This window comes from Cygnus atratus, chromosome 7, assembly GCF_013377495.2.
Source record: "Cygnus atratus isolate AKBS03 ecotype Queensland, Australia chromosome 7, CAtr_DNAZoo_HiC_assembly, whole genome shotgun sequence".
NCBI classification, from domain to species: domain Eukaryota; kingdom Metazoa; phylum Chordata; class Aves; order Anseriformes; family Anatidae; genus Cygnus; species Cygnus atratus.
The window spans coordinates 15,650,108-15,670,425 of NC_066368.1; the positions used below are offsets into that span (position 1 = coordinate 15,650,108).

At 34.7% G+C, this 20,318-nt stretch overlaps 1 protein-coding gene across 5 annotated transcripts in view; it reads left to right on the forward strand.

The window, feature by feature from the left end:
- The window catches only part of ADGRA1 (adhesion G protein-coupled receptor A1), a 277,156-nt gene that overhangs the window by 205,172 nt on the left and 51,666 nt on the right, over window positions 1–20,318 (forward strand). For all 5 annotated transcript variants that reach the window (XM_035545601.2, XM_035545609.2, XM_035545594.2 and 2 more), the window contains 2 exons: window positions 14,013–14,220; window positions 15,166–15,374. In XM_035545601.2, the coding sequence (XP_035401494.1) occupies window positions 14,013–14,220; window positions 15,166–15,374 (417 nt within the window). The remainder of the gene's footprint in view (window positions 1–14,012; window positions 14,221–15,165; window positions 15,375–20,318) is intronic.

A 20,318-nucleotide genomic window follows, 5' to 3' on the forward strand; every position in this document is an offset into this window, starting at 1 on the left:
AAAGATAGTGAAATGGTGAATACATTAAGTTTTTATGTTAGAAAATGAATATTGCTGATGCGTAAAATAAAGGCACATCAGTTTAACAGGAGACTGGAAGTGATTCAGTGAGAATGAAAACACACTTGGGGGGGGGAAAAATCAGTCAAATTTGGCAGTGGAAGCCCTTGAGAAAGTCTGAATTATACACACCGTTGATGTGTCTGACTGATAAAATGAAGCCCTTAAGAATAAAGGCCCTTGGTACAAATTTGTGAACACATTAAATATACTGATACCAGAAGAATTGACCTTTACTGAAAAAGATCAGAAAATCCATATAACAAGAAGGGAAGACCAAAAATATTCAAACTATTGCAAATGATTACGTATAACAATGTAAAACAATTCATTTTCTACTGATTAAATTGCAAATTTGCTACTTATATAACCAATTTACAAGATTTAAAAAATGAACACTTCATGGCATAGAGGCTGCTATTTTTAATGAACATGTTGCTGTTGCTTTTTCAGGATACAGCCCCTGCAGCACTAATACTTGAAAACTTATATTAATTCATAAGCCACAAGCAAAACACTGTGCTTTCCCATCCACTCCAGTCATATATTGCATGCTAAAAACAGTTTTTCATTTGGAAGATCTAAGAAGATTATTGTTATTCCCTTTTGTCTGATCTAAGAAATGAGGAGAGAAGACTGGTGTAGTTCTTAGTTCTCAGTCTTCATTTATTACTATTCTATTCATCCTGTTTAACTTTAGCTAGGTTAGCATTAGCACCTAGCTGAGCATTTAAGGGAATCTATTACATTAGGAATCAATTATATTATGCTAGGTATCTTGATTCTCAACTGTCAATGAAAGGGAATGAGGGGTGCTCCTTCAGTGGTTAGTTCATACCTCAGCTGGGTCCATGCAGGATACAAGAAGCCTAAAGTAACCCTCACTGGCACCTCAACTCAAAGGCACACCCTTGAGTAAGAGGAATACAGTGCATACTGCCTCAGAAATATAAAAGCATCTTCACCCAATATAAATTATGAGTTTTCATGTAGTGATTACTGATGACAAAAAAAATGATAATGTATGTTAATATTTTCAACTCTGAATCTGGAGAACATCATCATTGCTTTGTCATCAATTGCTACAAAACTTGATTTGAGTACAGGATTAAGATTTTAATTCAGTCAGCTTTTAGAAATGAAGTATCAAACACTGACTATGTCAAGTAACTATTTTTGCAGTAATAAAGCAAAATTTACATATGCCAAGGTGCTTTCTCAGCATCTATGAAATTTTAACAAATAAAGGTTAGGTTTCTTCCAGCCTTCTTCAATTCATACCACCGTATGAAATGATGGTTGGCGGAGATGTGATCTGAAGGAAGGACCAGGCAGACCTCACTTCCATTGTGGTTGTTATTGGATTTTACTGTAGCTAATGTGAGAAAATATTTTTGGTGTTTTCATAATTCTGTAAAAAATCCCTTAGAAAAACTTAGTAGAAAAAAAAAATCAAGATAGACCGTCCCTAAGTGCTTGCTACAGCTGATGAGTTTTGGGCTAAGGAATCTGTCCTGGTCAACATCTATGTTAAAGACACTGAGTGTGTATGTGATTCAGATGGGGGTAAAAGTGTTCTGGTTGGCTCTGAATGTTTTCTGACAGAACCAAAGGAATGACACAACAGATTTTCACATGAAGTATACACACAGTGTGCTTATGTATGCATCTCAGAAAGTTTTATTTTCAAAGCTGCCTCATGACTCAAGCTTACATTGTTGGTAAAAGCTTATCTTCAAATTTATTACTTGCATGAAGAACAACTTATGTTGTTTCTTTCTCTAAAAAGGGAGGGGGGGAATATATTTTTCCTTAGATGGCATCAGTTTGCTCTATATAACCCCAAAATACAATGGCTTGGAAAAAGCTATTCCTCTTATGAATTGACACCTTTCTTTCCAGGTGGACTCTACTCCTCCATTTCTTTTCTGTCCAGTTTTCAAGAAAAGCAGAAATAAGTCTCACATCATGCCTGTGGCACTGGAATCATTAGTGATGATAACTGGGTCATGTAAATGTTGCCTTGGATAAATTCCTTTAATATCTATGGTATCTCATTTTATGCTCAAACATATGTAGTGAATCTGTTTGGTTTCGCTCTCTCTAGGTTTTCAGCAGGGCATTTGGCCAGAACTGATCTTTAAAGGTGAAATTCTGACATGACTGTGCCATTGTCATACTGAGCTCAATATCTTATCTTTTGTGTTCACACTGAGTGCATCTGAATCCCAAAGACCCATGTGAGACTTCAGGAACAGGGTTTGTGATTTTGTATGAGAGTTTTGGAGAGTAGCAGCTACCAACAGGTACTGGCATTAGCAGGTGTGGAATATCTGCCCTTCATATTCAACATCGCAATTATAATTGTCTTAAAATGTCATTGATGTTCATCCACTTTACCACCATGCAACTCAATGGTCTGGAGGCCCTGGGTACTTTTACCCAAATGTGAAGACACTTTTGTGACTCAGAACCTTTCTCTTAGCAGTGTGACTATACTCACCTTTTTAGACTTCTGTATTGTGGAAGGTAGTAAATCAGCTCAGTGACTGAAATCCAGGAGACAGATTACTGTTGTGGCAAATTGGAGACTAAAATATATAGATTTTTCAAAGTGGAAAACTGAGTAAAGGTAGGGAAGAAATTATATTTGCTCTTCCTGAGGAGGCATATTTTCTTGACAATTGTGAGGATAGCAAAATTGTATTTTGTAATAGACTGAAGGAAGGTGTGATTGTGCATAGGCTAAAGCAAAGAGAACCTTGCCTCTTTTTCACCGTTTAGTGGTCTCTATACAGCAAAGCAAGGGAATGTAGGGGACCAACATTATCCTCTAGAAAAATGTCTTCCCTAAATTATGGTTTGCAGGAGCAGTGCTAGGTCTGCATTATTTAATGGCTGTAGCCCATAGAGATCATTGCTGAGGATAATACCCAAATCATTCAAAAATCTGCAGAATACTGAATTGTTGCATGGTGTGGAACTTTTAAATTCACTTCCTCGAAGTCTCTAACTGCTAAAACTGCTAAAATTTTCAGCAGTTTCAGATTTCCTCTGTTATCAGAGTCAATGTTTCAGTAGCTATCAAGCTGCAATGTCAGCATCTTATTGCAGTCACCTTTATAAAAAGACAGCACCAGAAAAAACACTTAATACTTGGACTTCTGCAAATTATACACAATATAGCAACTGACTTTGCCTCAGGAAAATTAAATCAAAATAGTGTTTTGAAAAATTCAGAATTAATCTTTTTCATTACATTCCAACTTATGTTATGAAGTGAACTTTATATTTATCTGGCTTAACTAAGTGTGAATACCACATCAGTGAAATTAGAAATCCTATCATCTAGTATACTTAAGTAGTTGCAATATCTGGTCATTTTAAACCACCGTATTACCTAATAGCTGCATCTGTGTGTACTTATATTCAATGAATGGATATACCCAAATTATCTAAGACTTTAGAAAAATCATAAAATCCATAATTGTATGCACTGTGCTATGCTAAAATGCATATGAATTTTGTTTACTACAGTGTCTTCTGATGCGTATAAGCCACCTAGTATCTCTTCTTATTTTAATCTAATAATGTTTCTCAAACTTCAGAAAAATCTTTATGAACACTTTGGGTGGTGGGAAATATTAAGATATCTATTCCTATTTCTAATAGTTTCTTTTGTATGCTAATCATAAGCTAGGGACCACACAGAAAATAAAACTGTTACAAGGCCTACGTTAACATAATTCACCTAGTTCAAAAAAGAAATTAAAAGTGGGCATGTGGAAAAAAAACACAACAAAAAAAAACCAACAACTTACATATGCTGGTATACTGAAGCTAGAATTCATGATTTTTTCTTCAAAACCAGTAATATTTACTGGCTTTTAAGCTCAGTAGTCAGTAAACTGCAAAAGGTATTTGGTTAGTTAGGTATTCTGTATGATTATGATGTACTTCCTAAGATCCAAGATGATAGGTTTGTAATTATGCAGCTGAATGTTCCATTTAGCTCACCAAATTTATTTTGACTTTATATTTTAAAATTTTAACAATTTAGTATATGCCCATCCCCTCTGAAGGCACCTGTAACAATCAGAGTCACTCATTAGTGTAATTAAAAAAAAAACAAAACAACAACCTAATATGCTAATCTAATCTCTCTAGAAAGATCTCACATATTTCATGCCTGAAGATGAACTGAGACCCTAAATAAAAAGGAAAAATACTCATTCATCTCAGGCAGCTTGGAGGAAAATGTAGTATTTCTAGGAGCACATACATGCCTGAAGGGCCCAGTGAGCCAAATTCCTAAGAGGGCAAATCTTCCTGTAGGATGCACTGCCAGAAGCCATCCTTTATAAAAATGAAGCTGCAGCAAGTCTCTGTAGGTTCAGAGGAAAACAATGGGAAGATACAGCATGAATTCTGGGATATGTCTGAAATCAACACTTCAAGGATCTGCACCTCCACCTTCCTCACCTCCCATCTGTCCCCAAAAACTTTACATTACAGCTGAAAATTCATAAGCCACCCTTAAGAATTCATATTCCCAAGAAGACCAGTTTTATGTATCCCCTAGCATAGCTTTCTGCATTATGGCAAGCCAAACGCAGATTTGGCTTGACTTGAAATAAGGAACCCTGAACTGAAGCAATCCTATAACACTGTTTGAAAATCTAAATAGTTTCTTGAAATTGCCTTTTTAAAAAAAATAAATATTAAAAAATGGTAATTGAAATTACAACAAAATTGTGGTGTATTTGTTATATAAAATTCAGTTTATAGAATGTTGACAAATTTTGTGCTTTACAGTGCTTTTTTTTTTTTATCACATATGGAGAAAAGTACATTTCCAGAAAAGGTGAAAATGGATAAAACTTGGAAATTTTAAAATAAAATTGTTGATGTGGAATTTTGGAATACACAAAAAAATATACTAAATTATCAGTAGTAAATAATTGAAAAATGTGGATTTTAATACTGATTCTTACATTGTATCTACTGGAGCAATATGTTTGAGGCTTTCTGCAGATTTGTTGTGGTTTCGTGTCTCTTGTAGAATCATCTGTTTTAATTTACACTCAGGTTGCTTTGAAGGCTTTCTTTGCAGTCACCATAATATTATAGTCAAAGATGGTTCTATCTATAGGTACAGTATGAGTGTATGGGAGATTGGTAGCAGATCCAACAATGTAAACAAAGGATTTTGTCTTTTATTCAGAGCTACAAGGTTAACTGATAGTGCTACCACTGCTGCTACCAGAAATTAAGGATATCTTCAAAATATAGCCTATCTCAGGTAGAGTAAATCTGGAATTTTTGTTAAAGAATAATAGTGCAGTGATTAGGGTGATACCATTTTTAGGTAATTGTATACTAGGAATGTTCATCTGAGCATGTGTCAGTAGTTAGCTGTCATCTATGTCAGCTATTGCTGCTGGACCATCACACAGTATAGGACACTGAGCTCTTGTTACTTAAATGCTAAAGACCTCGTCAATTTTAAGGACAATTAGTAGGAAGATAAGTAATAGAAATATGTGTAGGCCTTCATTTCTTTAATGTTCCAAGTCAGATCTGTATTTAATTGTTCTATTTTTACACGTTTATATTAAGATTTCTAAAAGAGCTGTCTGCATTAAATGTGGCTTAATTTTCAAGTTTGCCAACTGTCTGCAGCTGTTGTGTGTGCAGAATTTTTCCTTTTTTTTTTTTTTTTTTTAATAATGATATCAATTCCATGCTCAGTGTTCTTTTATTGCAGATGTAAGTCACTTGACACTACCATGACTGAATAGTTTTACAAAATCTTTCTTTTTCCTGAGAACTGTATTGTGTAATTCCATCGTAAAATATTCAAATGCTCTGTCAAAAGTAGGTGAATTTTTGTGTGTGCATGTCCATTCTCCTTGGAGGCCACCCTGTCCTTTCTGTAATAAAGGCTAGGAAGTATTTTCATACTTCACATCGGCATTTTTGCTCTTGACCAATGTCCTGCTTGTCCTTGTGTTCGTGCTCACATGACTCTTCTTCCTCTCTAGATGCTATTCCTTTGGTGTTTCTAAAGGCAGCAGACACAGCCATTTCTCCTTTCATTTTGCTAGGCTGACAATGCGGAACTCTCTTCCTCTGCACTTGTAAAACAAATTGTTCTTTAAAATCACAGTATTTCCCTGTCTAATGGAAATGCTTCATTTGAAATGTTCCGGACTATATTTGTAGTTTTTTATTGTTAAATTGCAGTGGCTCAGATTCATCCATGTGATAAAACAGTGCATTCAAGTCCTTTTCCTTGTCTGTTTTTCAAAGTGGTTTGTTTCACCAGCTTATAACAGAAATTCTCATTATAAATATGTAAAGCCTATGACTTTGAGCATTGTCTTAGGTGATGTTCTTTTTCTTTGTTTAAAGGTCATCAGATGAAAACTGTAAGCCCCCAAACTAATTTTCATAGAAACTTCTGGTACAGCCTAAGTTTCCTTTCTAAATAAATCATTTTATTATGAATTTTAGCTAGTTCCTTATTCACCTGACACTATTTCTACTAATTCTCAGTGTCTAAACTCAGCTTTCTATATAGTATCCAGTATTTTATTGAGGGCAAAAGAAATTTGGTGACCTGTGTGTCCTTGTCTAGAAAGTTATCAAGGACTATCATGTGAGTCTGGCATTATTTACCTGTGGTAAACCTATCCTGTCTCCCTTAGTGTTATTTTTTCCTTAGATTTTTTTTATTCCTTTTTCTTTTTCTTTTACTCTTTTTTTTTTTAACCCTTTCCCTTTTCCCCTCATGATATCAGATTACAAAGTCAGCTTTTGCTTGAATTCCACGCATCTTACCTCCCTCAGAAAAAAAAAAAAAGTATTATATATTCTGAGTGTATTTTTACAGATGCATTAATAATGAAGTCTTAGATGCAATGAGCTGACCTGTTTTGGAGGAATCATGCATGAATGCATAAGCAACTTCATTGCATCACACTGGAAGGTACAAACAATGACACAGCGGTCCATATAGGTGTACCTTAAGGATACCACATTTTTATGCAATTTACCAAACAACTCTTTCAGATTTGTAAAAGCAGCCTGTCTCTTGACATGGAAGCAGACAAATATGGGGATGTGGCAGCAGCAGCTGTAAATGCTGCAAACTGTGCAATAAAGTCATTCATGCATAGTTCTATACTGTTTTAATTACATGCCACACTTCATTCACATTAACTGTAGATCATTTTACAGAGAAGTCATCAGTGCTCTATGACCAACTTGGTATAATCGTTAAAAAAAAAAAAAAAAAAAACAAACAAAAGAAAAAAAATACCACCACCACCAAAAAAAACATAGTTGTCCTCTGATTTCATGTGTCAGTTGTGTCAAAGATTTGCATGACACTATTCAGCCCATGCTGAATTTTGCTTTGACATTTGTGGTAATTCTTATATTATTTTTCTTATGATGTTTTTCTTATTGATCCTAACTGTCTCCATGCAAACATCAACACCTTCAATGAGGTTAAATAAAAAATGTATTACCTGATTTTTTTTCTAGTTTATTTTATCTCTACCTGTTTCTCTCTACATAGCAACTCTACTTCTTTCCTTGTCCATTTTTTAAATACAGATCTGAAGAACTTAGTGCTGTATGTAAAGTGTTTTTGGCAGTTATCCCTGTATTTATCCATTTCTTGACACCTAAAACTACTTTTTTTGTTGATCAATGGGTTTGGGTTTTTTATTTTTCTTTTCATAGTCTTTCTGATTATATTCAATATCCTTTTTGAGTTGCTTCTCCATTTGGATCTTGTTAATCCAGGTAACTTTTATTAACAATTTTCCGGAGTTTGCCAAGTTTTAAAATTTGAAATACAAAATCCTAAAGTGGAGACTGCTTTTATTTTTTACATATATTAGAAAAGGGATTAGTGATTATCAGGCTTTCAAAGATTATTATATATTACCTGCTTTTCTAAAATGTCCATGTTGCTTGCTGAAACTAATATTTACATAGCGTGAATTCTAGAAAGCCTTTGTTATTAGATAAACCTTTAAATACACTTTAAAGTGTATTAATGATGGTTTTGTACCTTTTCATATAATTGCCTATATTTATTGTCACGTTTTCACTATGCATTAAAACGACATTTATGTCTGGCTAGAACAAAGGTATCTTGGTGTATGTACTTTGGTTTCCAGCTATTAAGATGGATGTGGGCTGCAGCATTACAATATAACAACTTTATTACATAATAATCCTAACATGAATAGCAATTTCATCCCTATAGCCAGGTGATTTTATGTTGCGTTTTTGGAGATATCTTTTGATTTCTGTCTGGGAATCTGTATCAGTTTTCTTTTTTCTTGCTAGTCATTCCTGAGCCTTTCCAGACTTTTGTTATACAGCAGCCTAGTGGACTACAAGTAAACTGATAAATCTGCAACAATATATACAAATTAATATGGCTGGGAATCTCCTTGCACTCTCCTTGCCTTGTGTCTTCCTATTTAAAAAACAAACATCAATCCTATCTTTTTTTTTTCAGGTCCTGTCAAATTGCTTTGCCATTGAGTCTTATATAACCATATTTCTTCAAACTGCCATCGTTTCCCTTCCTTTTACAGAACTCTTATTTGACATTCTCCCAGACATTCTAAATTTTTTGTTTGTTTGTTTTCTTGATGCTTTCCATACCAGAGCAAGAGAGAAGTACATACATACAGCTTGACAGTGCTGGGCCAAATGCCTCTCTATCTCTTATTTCATGTGCTGAAATAATTCCAAAGGAGCATGATTTAAATATCTAGCAGGAGAGACAGATGAAAAAGTAGTTTTGCACTATTTTATTATGTTAGCCACTAAACCTTTAACATAAATTCTAAATCGATCTCTTCGGTTGCTTCTGAGGAGCTACTGTCTTGTTTGAGGGCCTAATTAGCATCTATTGTATTTGTATACATAGTTTATTCACTTGATTTTATGATGACGACCACACTGTTAACTCAGTCAATACTTATTTAGTAATATAGGTTATTACCAGTAGAGCTTAGTTGCTACATTTTTACTGCTACTGTAATTTTATATAGCTTGTACATATTTTAGCAACGCCCTTGGATCATTAATAATCTATGACATCTTGTATTTGAATCTGTAAAACACATAATCAGTTTCTTTAAAATCTGGAAGCAGTGGAGCTGCTTTTTCTAGTTGTCTGCTTGGTGTTCAGGTGATTTCATTTACTCTTCCTCCCCTTCCCCCCTGTTTTCTTCTGACCTCTTGTAAAGGTAGTGTTTTTAAAGTCGAGGATAGTGACAACTAGAAAAAATACACCTTTCAACTGTTCTGAGCACTCAAAATTAAATGCTTTCATATGAAATATATTATATCTCAAACATAAATACCGTGCTTGAACTCAAAATCATTCTAATATCAAGGCATGTGCAGGAAGAACTGAAAATAATTTGATTTATATCATTCCACAGTGTTACCAAGTATCTCCCTTGGTAAGAACTGTCTGACAACAGGTATGTTCTCTCAAATTATGCTAAATTTTAGCCAAATTGAACAAGATAGTCAGGAAGCAATATTGCAAATGGAAGCAGCTCTTTTTAAAGGATCATGAGACTAGCAGGGCCAATGTATTACAAAGGCACCTAAGGTGAGAGGGGCTGTCTTTCCTAAACACTTAAAAACTCCTTGTAAATGCTAGCATTGATTATAAGGAATGGACTGCAGACCAGAATAAAATTGCCTGGGGAAAAACTTCACTTTAAATCTTTCATTTTTCCTTTAAAATGTTTTTAATAAGGGTCACGCATGCATGAGCTGCAAAAAATGTCAGAAGCCTGTAGCTCTCGATATTCTGGGAACCATTTTCTCTTTGGAATGAGGTTTTCCATTCATATTTTAAACTTCTGGGATCCATGTTATCCATTTGTGCTGTTTCTGTTCTTCAGCTAGTTTGAAAAATTCTAAAAAAACAAAACAAAAAAAAACACCTTAGCATGGGAATGGAAACAAGAAATGAAACTTCAGAAATTCTTATAAATTTACTTTCCAATTATGAATCATAGTGTTCAAAAGAACCTTTCCTTTGGCTTTTGGGAAATTTTCCCAGGTTACAAGTTTTCAGAGCTGGGAGTCCTAGGAGCCTCCTGGAAAACACTTAGATCTGGTTTACTGCTTTGTCCTCTTTCCCTGGTGCAGGTCACGCAGCAGATTTGGGAATATCTGGACAGATGACATGGGAGGTTTTGAAATTTGAATAATTTCGATCATATTTTTGTAGAAATAGATGGATCTCTGTGGCTAGCTTTCATTTAAAAACACTGTCATTTTCCAGCAGAAGAATATTCCTTAGAAAAATCTATAGTGCTCAGAATTTCCTTTTTAATGATTGCCAGTCCAATCCAGTTAATAGGACTAAAAGTGAAATGGAGTCATGGGGGGATTATTGACATTCTGTTTTGAAAACGATCACAGAATGTCTAAATCCTAACTGGTAAGTTGCTGACACATATTGTAAGCTTTTCCAGGGAAAATATAAGTTGCCAGTGCTGACCTGTGTCATTGCAAAGCTGCAGATCCCATGCAGAACAGTTGATGGTGGTTCTTTCTCTTGATCTGTTTCTCCCTTAGAGGTAGAGCAGCTTCCCAAGACACTGCCGCTAGCACACCATGGAATATCAGTTCTTGTGTGATGTGGCAATATGGTGCCCAAATAAAATTTTAAAACAGGAGATTATTCATATGGAGTTTGAAACATCTAAAGCACAGTCATTCACTCAAAATTTAATGTTACTGTTGTTGGTATTAGTAATAATCTGTTCACATATTGTGTTTCATCTCTAGACTTGGGAGGAAAAGAAATACTATTATTTTTATTTCACCACATGAGGGGAAAACTGAGGCAAGAGTGGTGACTTATTCATCACAACACGTAGAATTGAAGACTGAGCCTCCAGTCAAGCTCCATCCATTCTCGTCTGCAATAATAGGGTTTGCTTGAGTGCTCACATTCTTTTCCTGTGAATGACTAATGCTATTAAAATAAAGATTCTCAAATATCTTATATGTAAAAATTCTTCACAAATATTTATTCATATTTTTAAACAGCATTGCGAATGTGTGGGCATTCTCAGTGTGTGCATTTTTCATGAATATCCTAGCACAGGAGTTTGTTGGCAGACACATTGCTGTAGGAAACAGTTCGATTTTGATGTTTAATTTTGAGGAACTTCTACATAAAGTAAATATTTGATATGCACTGAGTTTTGACTTTACCTATACATTGTCACAATTTGTTCCTTTGGTCTGCCTGCACTCAAAATAAATTGTTTGAAATATCAGGTATACACAGGGTAGTGTTCAAAATTACACCATATCCCAGAAATTGCCTGTAGACATTATTTTCCAAAGATTATTAAATAGTTAATGTTATAGATATTCATGGTTTTGGTACCTTTTGTTTGGAGAAATAGGGAAAAACCCTCTTCTGAAGCCTGAAGAGGAAATAATTTTCTGTAAATGTGTCTTTTTGCCACATGGTTAATTAAATGTTGCATTGCTGCATGTGTGACATTTGCTCCACCAGTCCAAGGACTGCATATAGTCTGTGCTGAATCCATGTGTTGACTGTGCACAGCTCTTCTTCACTGCATTAGTCTTTGCCCCTTGGAGATAAAGCTAGTCTATGGGTCTCTGTGATCAGGTTCCTTTACACTGTGTGGTTAGGGGACTCTGCATGGGCAGAGACTGGGAAGTAAAGGAGGTGAGGGGGTAGCCATCACCTTCATCATTCCCAACTGCGCAACTGGCCATCAGGCAGTTCAAACAAGCCAACTCTCTGTGCTGTGGATGTGTGCAGCCCCTTCTCTCCCCTCCCTGGTCTCAAAGTCAAGCTCTGTTTACCACAGTGTAACACTGCTTTTTCTCATTGGTATCAGTGAGTCAAAATAGAGAAGAAATTTGAGAGCCTCAATGAATTACACAATTTTGCCTCAGCAAAAGTGCTATAAACCAGTTGTGTTCCTCTGCCTTCTGTAGGACAGCTTTTGTCAAGTCATGGCACATTGTTGCTTATCCCAATGCCTTTAGCTGTTGGTTTCATTATCATAAGCTTATTCAGATGCTTCTAGCTTTCTCTTTTTGTGTATAATAAGTAATTAGTGTAATTTAATATGTCATTGTTGTTGCTTTTTCCAGCATAGAATAATAATGAAAATCCTATATAAAGTTAATCACACTATAATTTCTCTTACACTTTTGTAGATCTCCAGATAAGTCAGGAGAGATTTGGGGTTTGACAAATGACACTACTAAAAATTTCTGTACGTACTTATTAATAACAAATTTATGGCTAAAATGGAATCATCAGAGATTCAGCTTACAGAGGTACTTTGGGATGTCATAGAGTGAAATATGTCTTTTTCAGAAGCGTGAGACAAAGCCAATTATGACAGCTTTAGAATCAGTGAATTAGGCAGTGGAAACAATCTAAGGACGAGTACTTGATGTTTAGCTCAGTTAATTCCAATTAAAGTCTTCACAGTCATTTTAAAATCTAATGTAAAAATGTGCTGTTGCTATTTTCTGTATTTTTCCTGAATATTTTTAACATATTTAATTAATTTTATGAATATATTTGTGACATCACCTAAATTAAATATTTTTTTTTAAAAAAAGTATTTTTTTGAGTTTCTGTTGTTAGAATCACAAAACTTTTCCAAAATATGCTTGGTGATAAAAAAAATTTTATACAAGCTTTTATCTGTTTACATAAGCATCCCAGTGACACCACAGACTCCTCATGATTTTCCCCCCTATTTACCGTGAAGTCACTATGTGCTTCTAATATTTTAGTTTGCTGATCTCTGTTGTGTCTTTTACCTCTCATGTGTATTTCTCCTAGCATATGGACATATATTAACATCAAGTTTGTTTACATGGTTGTGAAGATTATTGTTTTTACTTCTCGAAGAGGTAGCGCACATGTACTATGAGTAAACTGTGTGATAATCTATGTAAATTATGTGCACAGAAGCCATACTTTGCCCTTGGGGGAAATGCAAATTAGAACATTGTGTAGTTTGTTTGTTTTTAAATACATACACTTCTCACTTCAAGGCTCAGGACAGACTCCCTGTTTATTTTCCCATTGCTCATCATTTGTTTTTTCTTGTAAATATCTCAGCCTTTAATGATTAGCTTTCTATTTGGGCAGAGGAAAAAAATGCTTGATGAGTGAAGTCCTCTGAACATAATGTTTGGTGTGCTTTATAAATATGCTGTAAGCGAATTATCTGCTTGTAAAAGGGTGTATAACACAATCACAACGCAAAGCCATTATAGTGATCTGACAGTCTTCATTCATTTTCTCTTAGTGCTATCTTGTTTTCTGTTACATTAGTGCTTGTAATATTTTTATCCTGGATTGCTAAAAATTGGAGTTAACTTATTTTCTATATATGAAGCAAGAAAAATGTATTTATAAAAAGTGTTATATAGTACATTTGCAGTTCTCTACTGTCTTATTTTATATTATTTTTATTTATAAAATGATTTTAATACTCTTCAAATACCCTTTCAGAGAAATGTTTTAATGTTAGTTGTCTGATTCTGTTTTAAGTGAAGGAGAAAACCTGGTAGAGGTTGTCTCTTTAAATCAGATCTGCAGTGTTGATGGACCCTCTAGCAGGCACGGTAAGAACCATTCTCACCTCTGCAGCAGGGAGCTTGACCATATAGACTCACACATTCAATCAAAACGTTTTCCCTTTTAATATGCACTGTACCAATCCTATTCCCATGGTTACAGCTCGTGCTTCTTTGGTTGCTTCCAGTCTGTTGGAAAAGGAAAGCAGCATACATTTCTTGTACAGGAGTTTAAAACATCATGAAAGCAACCCTGTTGTGATTTGCATTTTAAATGTTTCTTTTTTTTTCTCATTGTACAGAATGCTGTAGCAGTAGCTTCAGTTCATTTGCCACAGTCTGTCTTCTCTCAGTCTTCATCCTGGCAATCTGTTGATAACTCCACTTGCAAGCTACAGTTTATTGTCTTTCGGAATGGAAAACTCTTTCCCAGCACAGGAAACTCATCAAATCTTGCAGACGATGGGAAACGTAGGACGGTTGCCACACCAGCTGTTTTTGCTAAAATAGGTGAGGAGTTGTTATGCATTATTTTCTTTAATCTGAAAGCTAAGGTATACTTGATTATGTAGAGAATAGAGTAGAGTATACTGTATGCTGAGAGGCTGGGAATGGTCTGTTTCTTTAGCAGCAATGTTTGAATTTATTCCTATCTGCATCATTTTATTCAAACTCTTTTGCAAATAAAGAAATGCAATTGCTGTATGACCAGAATGCAGATTTGCGGTTACTATGTTTTTTGACTGTGTTGTTATGGAGGTTTGTTTCTTAAAACAAAGAGCTATAGGAAAAAATCTTGTTTTACTCTTTTCTTTACAATGAAAATTGCAATGCTAACATCGTAGACATTGAGAAAAATAAGACTGTCAGGGAGGTAGCAGAGCCCTGTTGCATGTATCACTACTCTCCAGTATACTTTCTGATATAATGGACGTAAAACAAGTGTTAAGTGTTTTTGTCTAAATGTGACATCTCTTATATGCTAGTGAATCATTATTTTGATTAATTATTCACCCAGGCAATTTTAATAATTTTATTTGATTCTGAGCAGTGCTCTCATTTTATTAACATTTTAAAAATGTTTAAATGTGACTTTCAAAGTGCAGAATTTTCTCAGCTATTAATCATATGATGAAACTGTGCCATTTTTGCAGTTACATGGGCAATAGTGTAACACTGGCTGTAACTGAAGAATCTTAGACAAAAAAAATCAGCTTTGTGAAGGTTGACTAGATCATTTGGACACATGAGACTGAAATGTTCATTCAGATTTATTTAAACTATTGCAAACTTTTCTGAATGTGAACATTACCCTTGATTTTGACCACTAAGAGTACATGTCTATTGCTTTTTTTTTTTTTTTCCATAGCTTAGTGTATCTGATCTCTTTACACAACATTCATCAATAAAGGGTTTTCCACTCCATCTCTCTGATTCAGTTTGTTGCTTTTGCAGATGGGTGCAGTTTTGGAAACCTCACCAGCCCTCTTACTATAGGGTTGAGGCACCTTGCACGGGGTATAGACCCCATTGCAGCCTTCTGGGATTTTGACCTTCTAGATGGACATGGAGGCTGGTGGGGAGAAGGGTGCCACATAATTAGTTCTGCAGGCAATATTACCACCATTCAGAGTACACACTTCAATAACTTTGCAGTGCTAATGGTAAGTATATGACTTAGCAAATATACTTATTTCTCTCTCTTTCATGGTACTTATATGTTCTTTTTACATGCACTTGTATCATTCTTACTTGCCAGTAACTGACCTTCTGTTTTCTATAATGTTTAATATAAGACAGCATTAAAGAAAGTAAGTTGTTTAACTGCTAGTAAGTGAATAAACCTGCTGGTCAATTTTAATATCCAGAGACAGGCCTAATCAGAAATGACATTTAATTCAGTCTTACAAATGAAAGTTCCTATCAAGGAATGATTAGTATGTTATGGTTATAAATTATGAGACAGGGTTTAAAAATGTATACTCCTGTGTGCTTTTACACCAGCACATCTCAGAGGCCGGACTGCTTTTGTTCCTGCCCTGCACTGTGTTGATCATACTAATTAGTTGCAGGCATACCGCAATGTTGAATCATTTAATAAATGGAAAGGAATAACATCTTCTGCTCTTTTAAGTAAGGACACTGGTGTCCATGTTGATCTTGGAGGAGTTTTAGTTTGTATTCTGATTCTGACAGCCTTCTTGGTAAATTGCTGCTCGTGAAGAAAAATATTTCTGTGCAGTGCTGAGCATTCAGCCTGCTTTAGTCTGTTCTCAGTCACACTCACAGTTCCCATTGCAGTTATTTAACTATCCTGTTTAACAGAAAGTTACCATAATGAAAGCAAAAAGATTATGCATGTAATAATGGCTTGTGGGAATAAAGGGAAATAAGGAAAGCAAATACAAAATGAAAGGTTTCTAACATATATAGGTGAAAAAATATTTGCACCATTAAATAATTTATTATAAATCAGTTGTAAAAAAGATTAAACAGATATATATTATTAATACCAAATCGATCCTAAATGCTGGTGCATAACTGTGCTGTAGATGCTGCTTGTGTACATTACAGAAATGTTTATAGTTGAGTAAATACTGTATTGCATGTATGTGTAAGGGACAGCAAACAGGCGACAGGAATTGCGAGGACGTGTGCAGAGAATACCAATCTGCTGCTGTCAGATGGAGCCCAGATGGCAGCCAATCATAGCACAAGGCTGTGGCACCCACGAGTTAAATGCGGATATTATCGTCCACTTCATAAGAACTGACTTCCCTCAGAGTTACTTGAACATTTTTTCACCCATTCCAGAATTGTTCAGAATTTAAAAGCTATTCCTAAGATTTCATGACATTAAATATCCCTCATTTTCTACAGCTCTTATGAGTTCTCTTTTTTCCCCAAGCCACTTGTTTCCCTGAAAGTGAAACATAATTCTTCTTTGAGGATGCTTTTGTAAATTTATTAAAGAAAGCACCTGTTGACTTTGCAGGTGCCACACCCAAAATGGCTTCCTCCTCCTTCAATGGTTGGGTTTAGCCTCTTCTTCTTAAACTTTGAGTAGTTATTAAATGTCTACTAATTGCCTGCAACCAATTCCATGGTTTTGCTGTGTTTTTGAAAATGGTATATGGACATAAGGGTCACAATTAATTTGAAAATGGTATATGGACATAAGGGTCACAATTAATTTTCAGTTTATAAATCTGAATGCAAATTTATATCAGATAAGAAGTAGCACTTTGGGTTTTCCGCAACCACAAAGACAGCTGAGGTACCTTTTAATGCTGATTTTGCACCTGGTATGTAATTCTGTTTCAGGTCTTCTGTTTTTTGTTATTTTGTTACGGTAATTCAAGTTTGCTTTTCTTCCTGTGTGCGTCTTTCATTTTTATCTGCGCAAGAAAAGAAAATAGAATGTGAGGCTCAGTCTTGCTTTGCAATTGATAATGGTAGTGAATAATTTGTTCCCTAGCTCATGTTTCACAGTCACTTTTAAGAAAAAAGATGCCTGACTTTGAATCATTTATATATATATATATATATATATATAATATATATACACACAAGTATGTGTTCCATCAGCTGTCTTTCTGAACAGCTATTGGAACACTTTTGTAACTTCATTTTTTTCAACCATCTTCATTCAAGTATTTTAATCTGTATTTTATGGCATAAAGTCAAGGTTTGTTCTCTTTGATATAGATTACACTTTTCTGGGCAGTTGCATTCTCATACCAGAAATAAAAAATATTTCATTATTCTGCTTAGCTATTATTTTATAATGTGAACAATATAAAGTGCCTATATGTTTCTTCTGAATTCACACCCACCTGCCTAATACATTTTAAAATACTAACAAATGGACAGCAAGTTCAAAATAGGTAGTATATGGTATGTAGCTGACGAAGTTTGCTATAATAACACGATACTTTTTTATTTTTTTTTAATCTTAATTCTCAGATCTGTTAAACTATAAAAATTCATAATTGATTATTATGTTTTGGAGTAATATCAGCAAACTAAAGAGCAGCAATATGTGTAAACTGAAGAGCAGCAATAAAGTAACAGTGAACTTGAAGGTTTCCAGTGCTATCAGAATAATGTATCCTGCTGTGGAACAAGATGAAATAGAAGCCTCATTTAATCTAGCTGTCCCTTTTATGGCTAGTACAGCACATATTCTGATTCATCATTTTTGTTCGTCATCATTTTAAATAGAAAGACAAAGTTCACTGAACTGTTATAAAAGTTGCTTCTGCTTAGATACCATAGAAGGGTTAAAATAAAGGTTTTGTAGAGTCCTTTTTTAGAAAGACAGTAATCAAGGATTTATCAACTATGATTGATAATTAATAAGCATAAGCATGCTTCAAGTGAGAGGATTCATGTAGAGCTATTTCATTTCTCTGTATGACAGTTGTTCAAGTGATGTCAATGAGAGAGAGTACAGTTTGGCATTTGAGTTGGAAAGAAGGATATATGAGCTCCTTCCTCACATTGCTTTCACACTTTCACACTGCTCTCAGTTGGGCGAGTGGATGGAAATAAAACACTAGTGCCAGACGTAATACAGTATTATCTTTTTTGTGATCAGCTTTTGAATGGTATAACCTAGTGGTGAGAGTAAATACTGTGAAATAAAACTTCTGAGTTTATTCCTGCCTTTCCCTTCATATACTGTGTGTTTAGACTAGTCCCCTACTTTGTCTTTTCTTCTGTTATCTGTAGGTTGGAAGAGAGACAGTCTCACTCTAGTTTCTTTTGGGAGGTGGCCAAAATATTCTGAGGTATCAAACTATAAACCTCTGCAATTTGATTTTCTGATTTAGAGTAACATTATGAATTTGTATGTTCTGAAGCTTAGAAATATATAATTTATTAAATATTGAAGACTTAAAATATCTAACTATAAGTATTTGTTGCATAAATACTACGTATTTGTGCTCTTTTGTGAACAGAGCTGTATATCAATATTTTAATTTTTCAAGATAATTTCTGTATGTTATAATCAATCTAGTTCCCTGTAGGCAAAGTACATGTGAGTAAAAACTCTTCAGAAGATAACAAAGATATCCAACATTAACATTGAACTTCAAAATTTGCTAAATATGTTTTGACATACATTGTCCTTTGTTCTTCCCTTCATTTTTCTTAGAACAGAATGGCAATTCAATAGTGATGGATATTACTGTAATTGTGTACAGCATATCCTTTTCCCCTGACAAGACTGCTTTGTCAATAGTAATTTTTCTCAAATCTGACAAATAAGAACTAGCAAAATTCTTAAGTCTATGTATGCTACTTCTCAATTAAGATAAAATGGATTAATAAATATTGTTAGCATTTTTTATTTTAATCTTGGAGATAGGTTGAACAAACATAAAATTGAAACCAGCTCCTTTCCTTTATTGTCATCTTATATCTACTTCTTCTGAATAACATAGGTGGGTTTCTTTTTTGTTTGTTCATTTGTTGTTTGTTGGGTTGTTTTTTATTGCAACTGAAAGAGTCATTCACTGGAAAAGTGGATGGCTATTGGAGATAATTAGGGCTGAGGAGACCAAGCTGACAAAAACAGAGCAAATTTTGAAACCACGCTGGAAGCAAACCTTGGAAAAATTGTGTGAAGGAGAAATTGAGGAGAGGCAAGGTCCTAGTAAGGGATCATGCCAAAGGAGTTAAAGGATTTTTCCCTTGTTTTATGAACATTTCCTGAACTTTTTAAGTCTTTCCAAGCTGGAAGGATCACAACACCACAAATACTACATTTTCAATATTTTCAATGTGACTGGAGACAATTGCAGGATTTCTTTTACCTATTCATGAAGTCCAGTCCTGAAAATAGTCTTCTAAATGTCCATGTTTCAGGGTTTCTCCAAGTTAAACAGCCTGTTTAAGCCTTTCGAGAAATTAATTCATGAGTCAGGGAAGTATTACAGAGATGTTATTTAGAAGGTTGGCATGATTATGGTATTTGACATTTTCCCCATAGGAAACACAGGGCTTTCCCATAACAGACTATTGAAGAGACATTCAATCCTTTGAAAAATCAGGCTGCTTTTAAAGAGGGAGTTTTAAGAATAAGCTTTTTGTAATTTATGTTGATAAGCAACTATAGATACTTCCTGTAGTGTAGAGCTAAGTTTCCAAGCTCTGCTGTCAGTCAGAGGCCTAGCAAAGATCTGCACACTCTTCACCTGAGTTTTGAGCTGGCATGTACTGTTCACATAGCAGACAGTGCTTAGGCCTAGTGCACTGTATTGAAACCAACTTCCCAGAAGGTTTCTGTCTTTTTCAGAATGTTCTAATCTTTTGTACAAAGCCTTGGAGTGAGTATAATCATAAGAGCAAGATCTCTTTAATTCTTTTCTCCTTGGATTATATCTACTATCTACTTTTTATTAAATTATACTGAATAATATGTATTTTTTTGTGCTGTAAAATGCATAAGGTGGCTTGGCAGTGGGAACAAAAATCCAGGTTCATGTCCTTCAAAATGCCCTAACTTAATAACAAAGCAGGCCTCTGGCTCAAGCTCTTTATATCTATTTGCTCTTGCTTTCTGTTGCTTTAAGGGATCTTCCATTGTCAGTGGTGCAGCT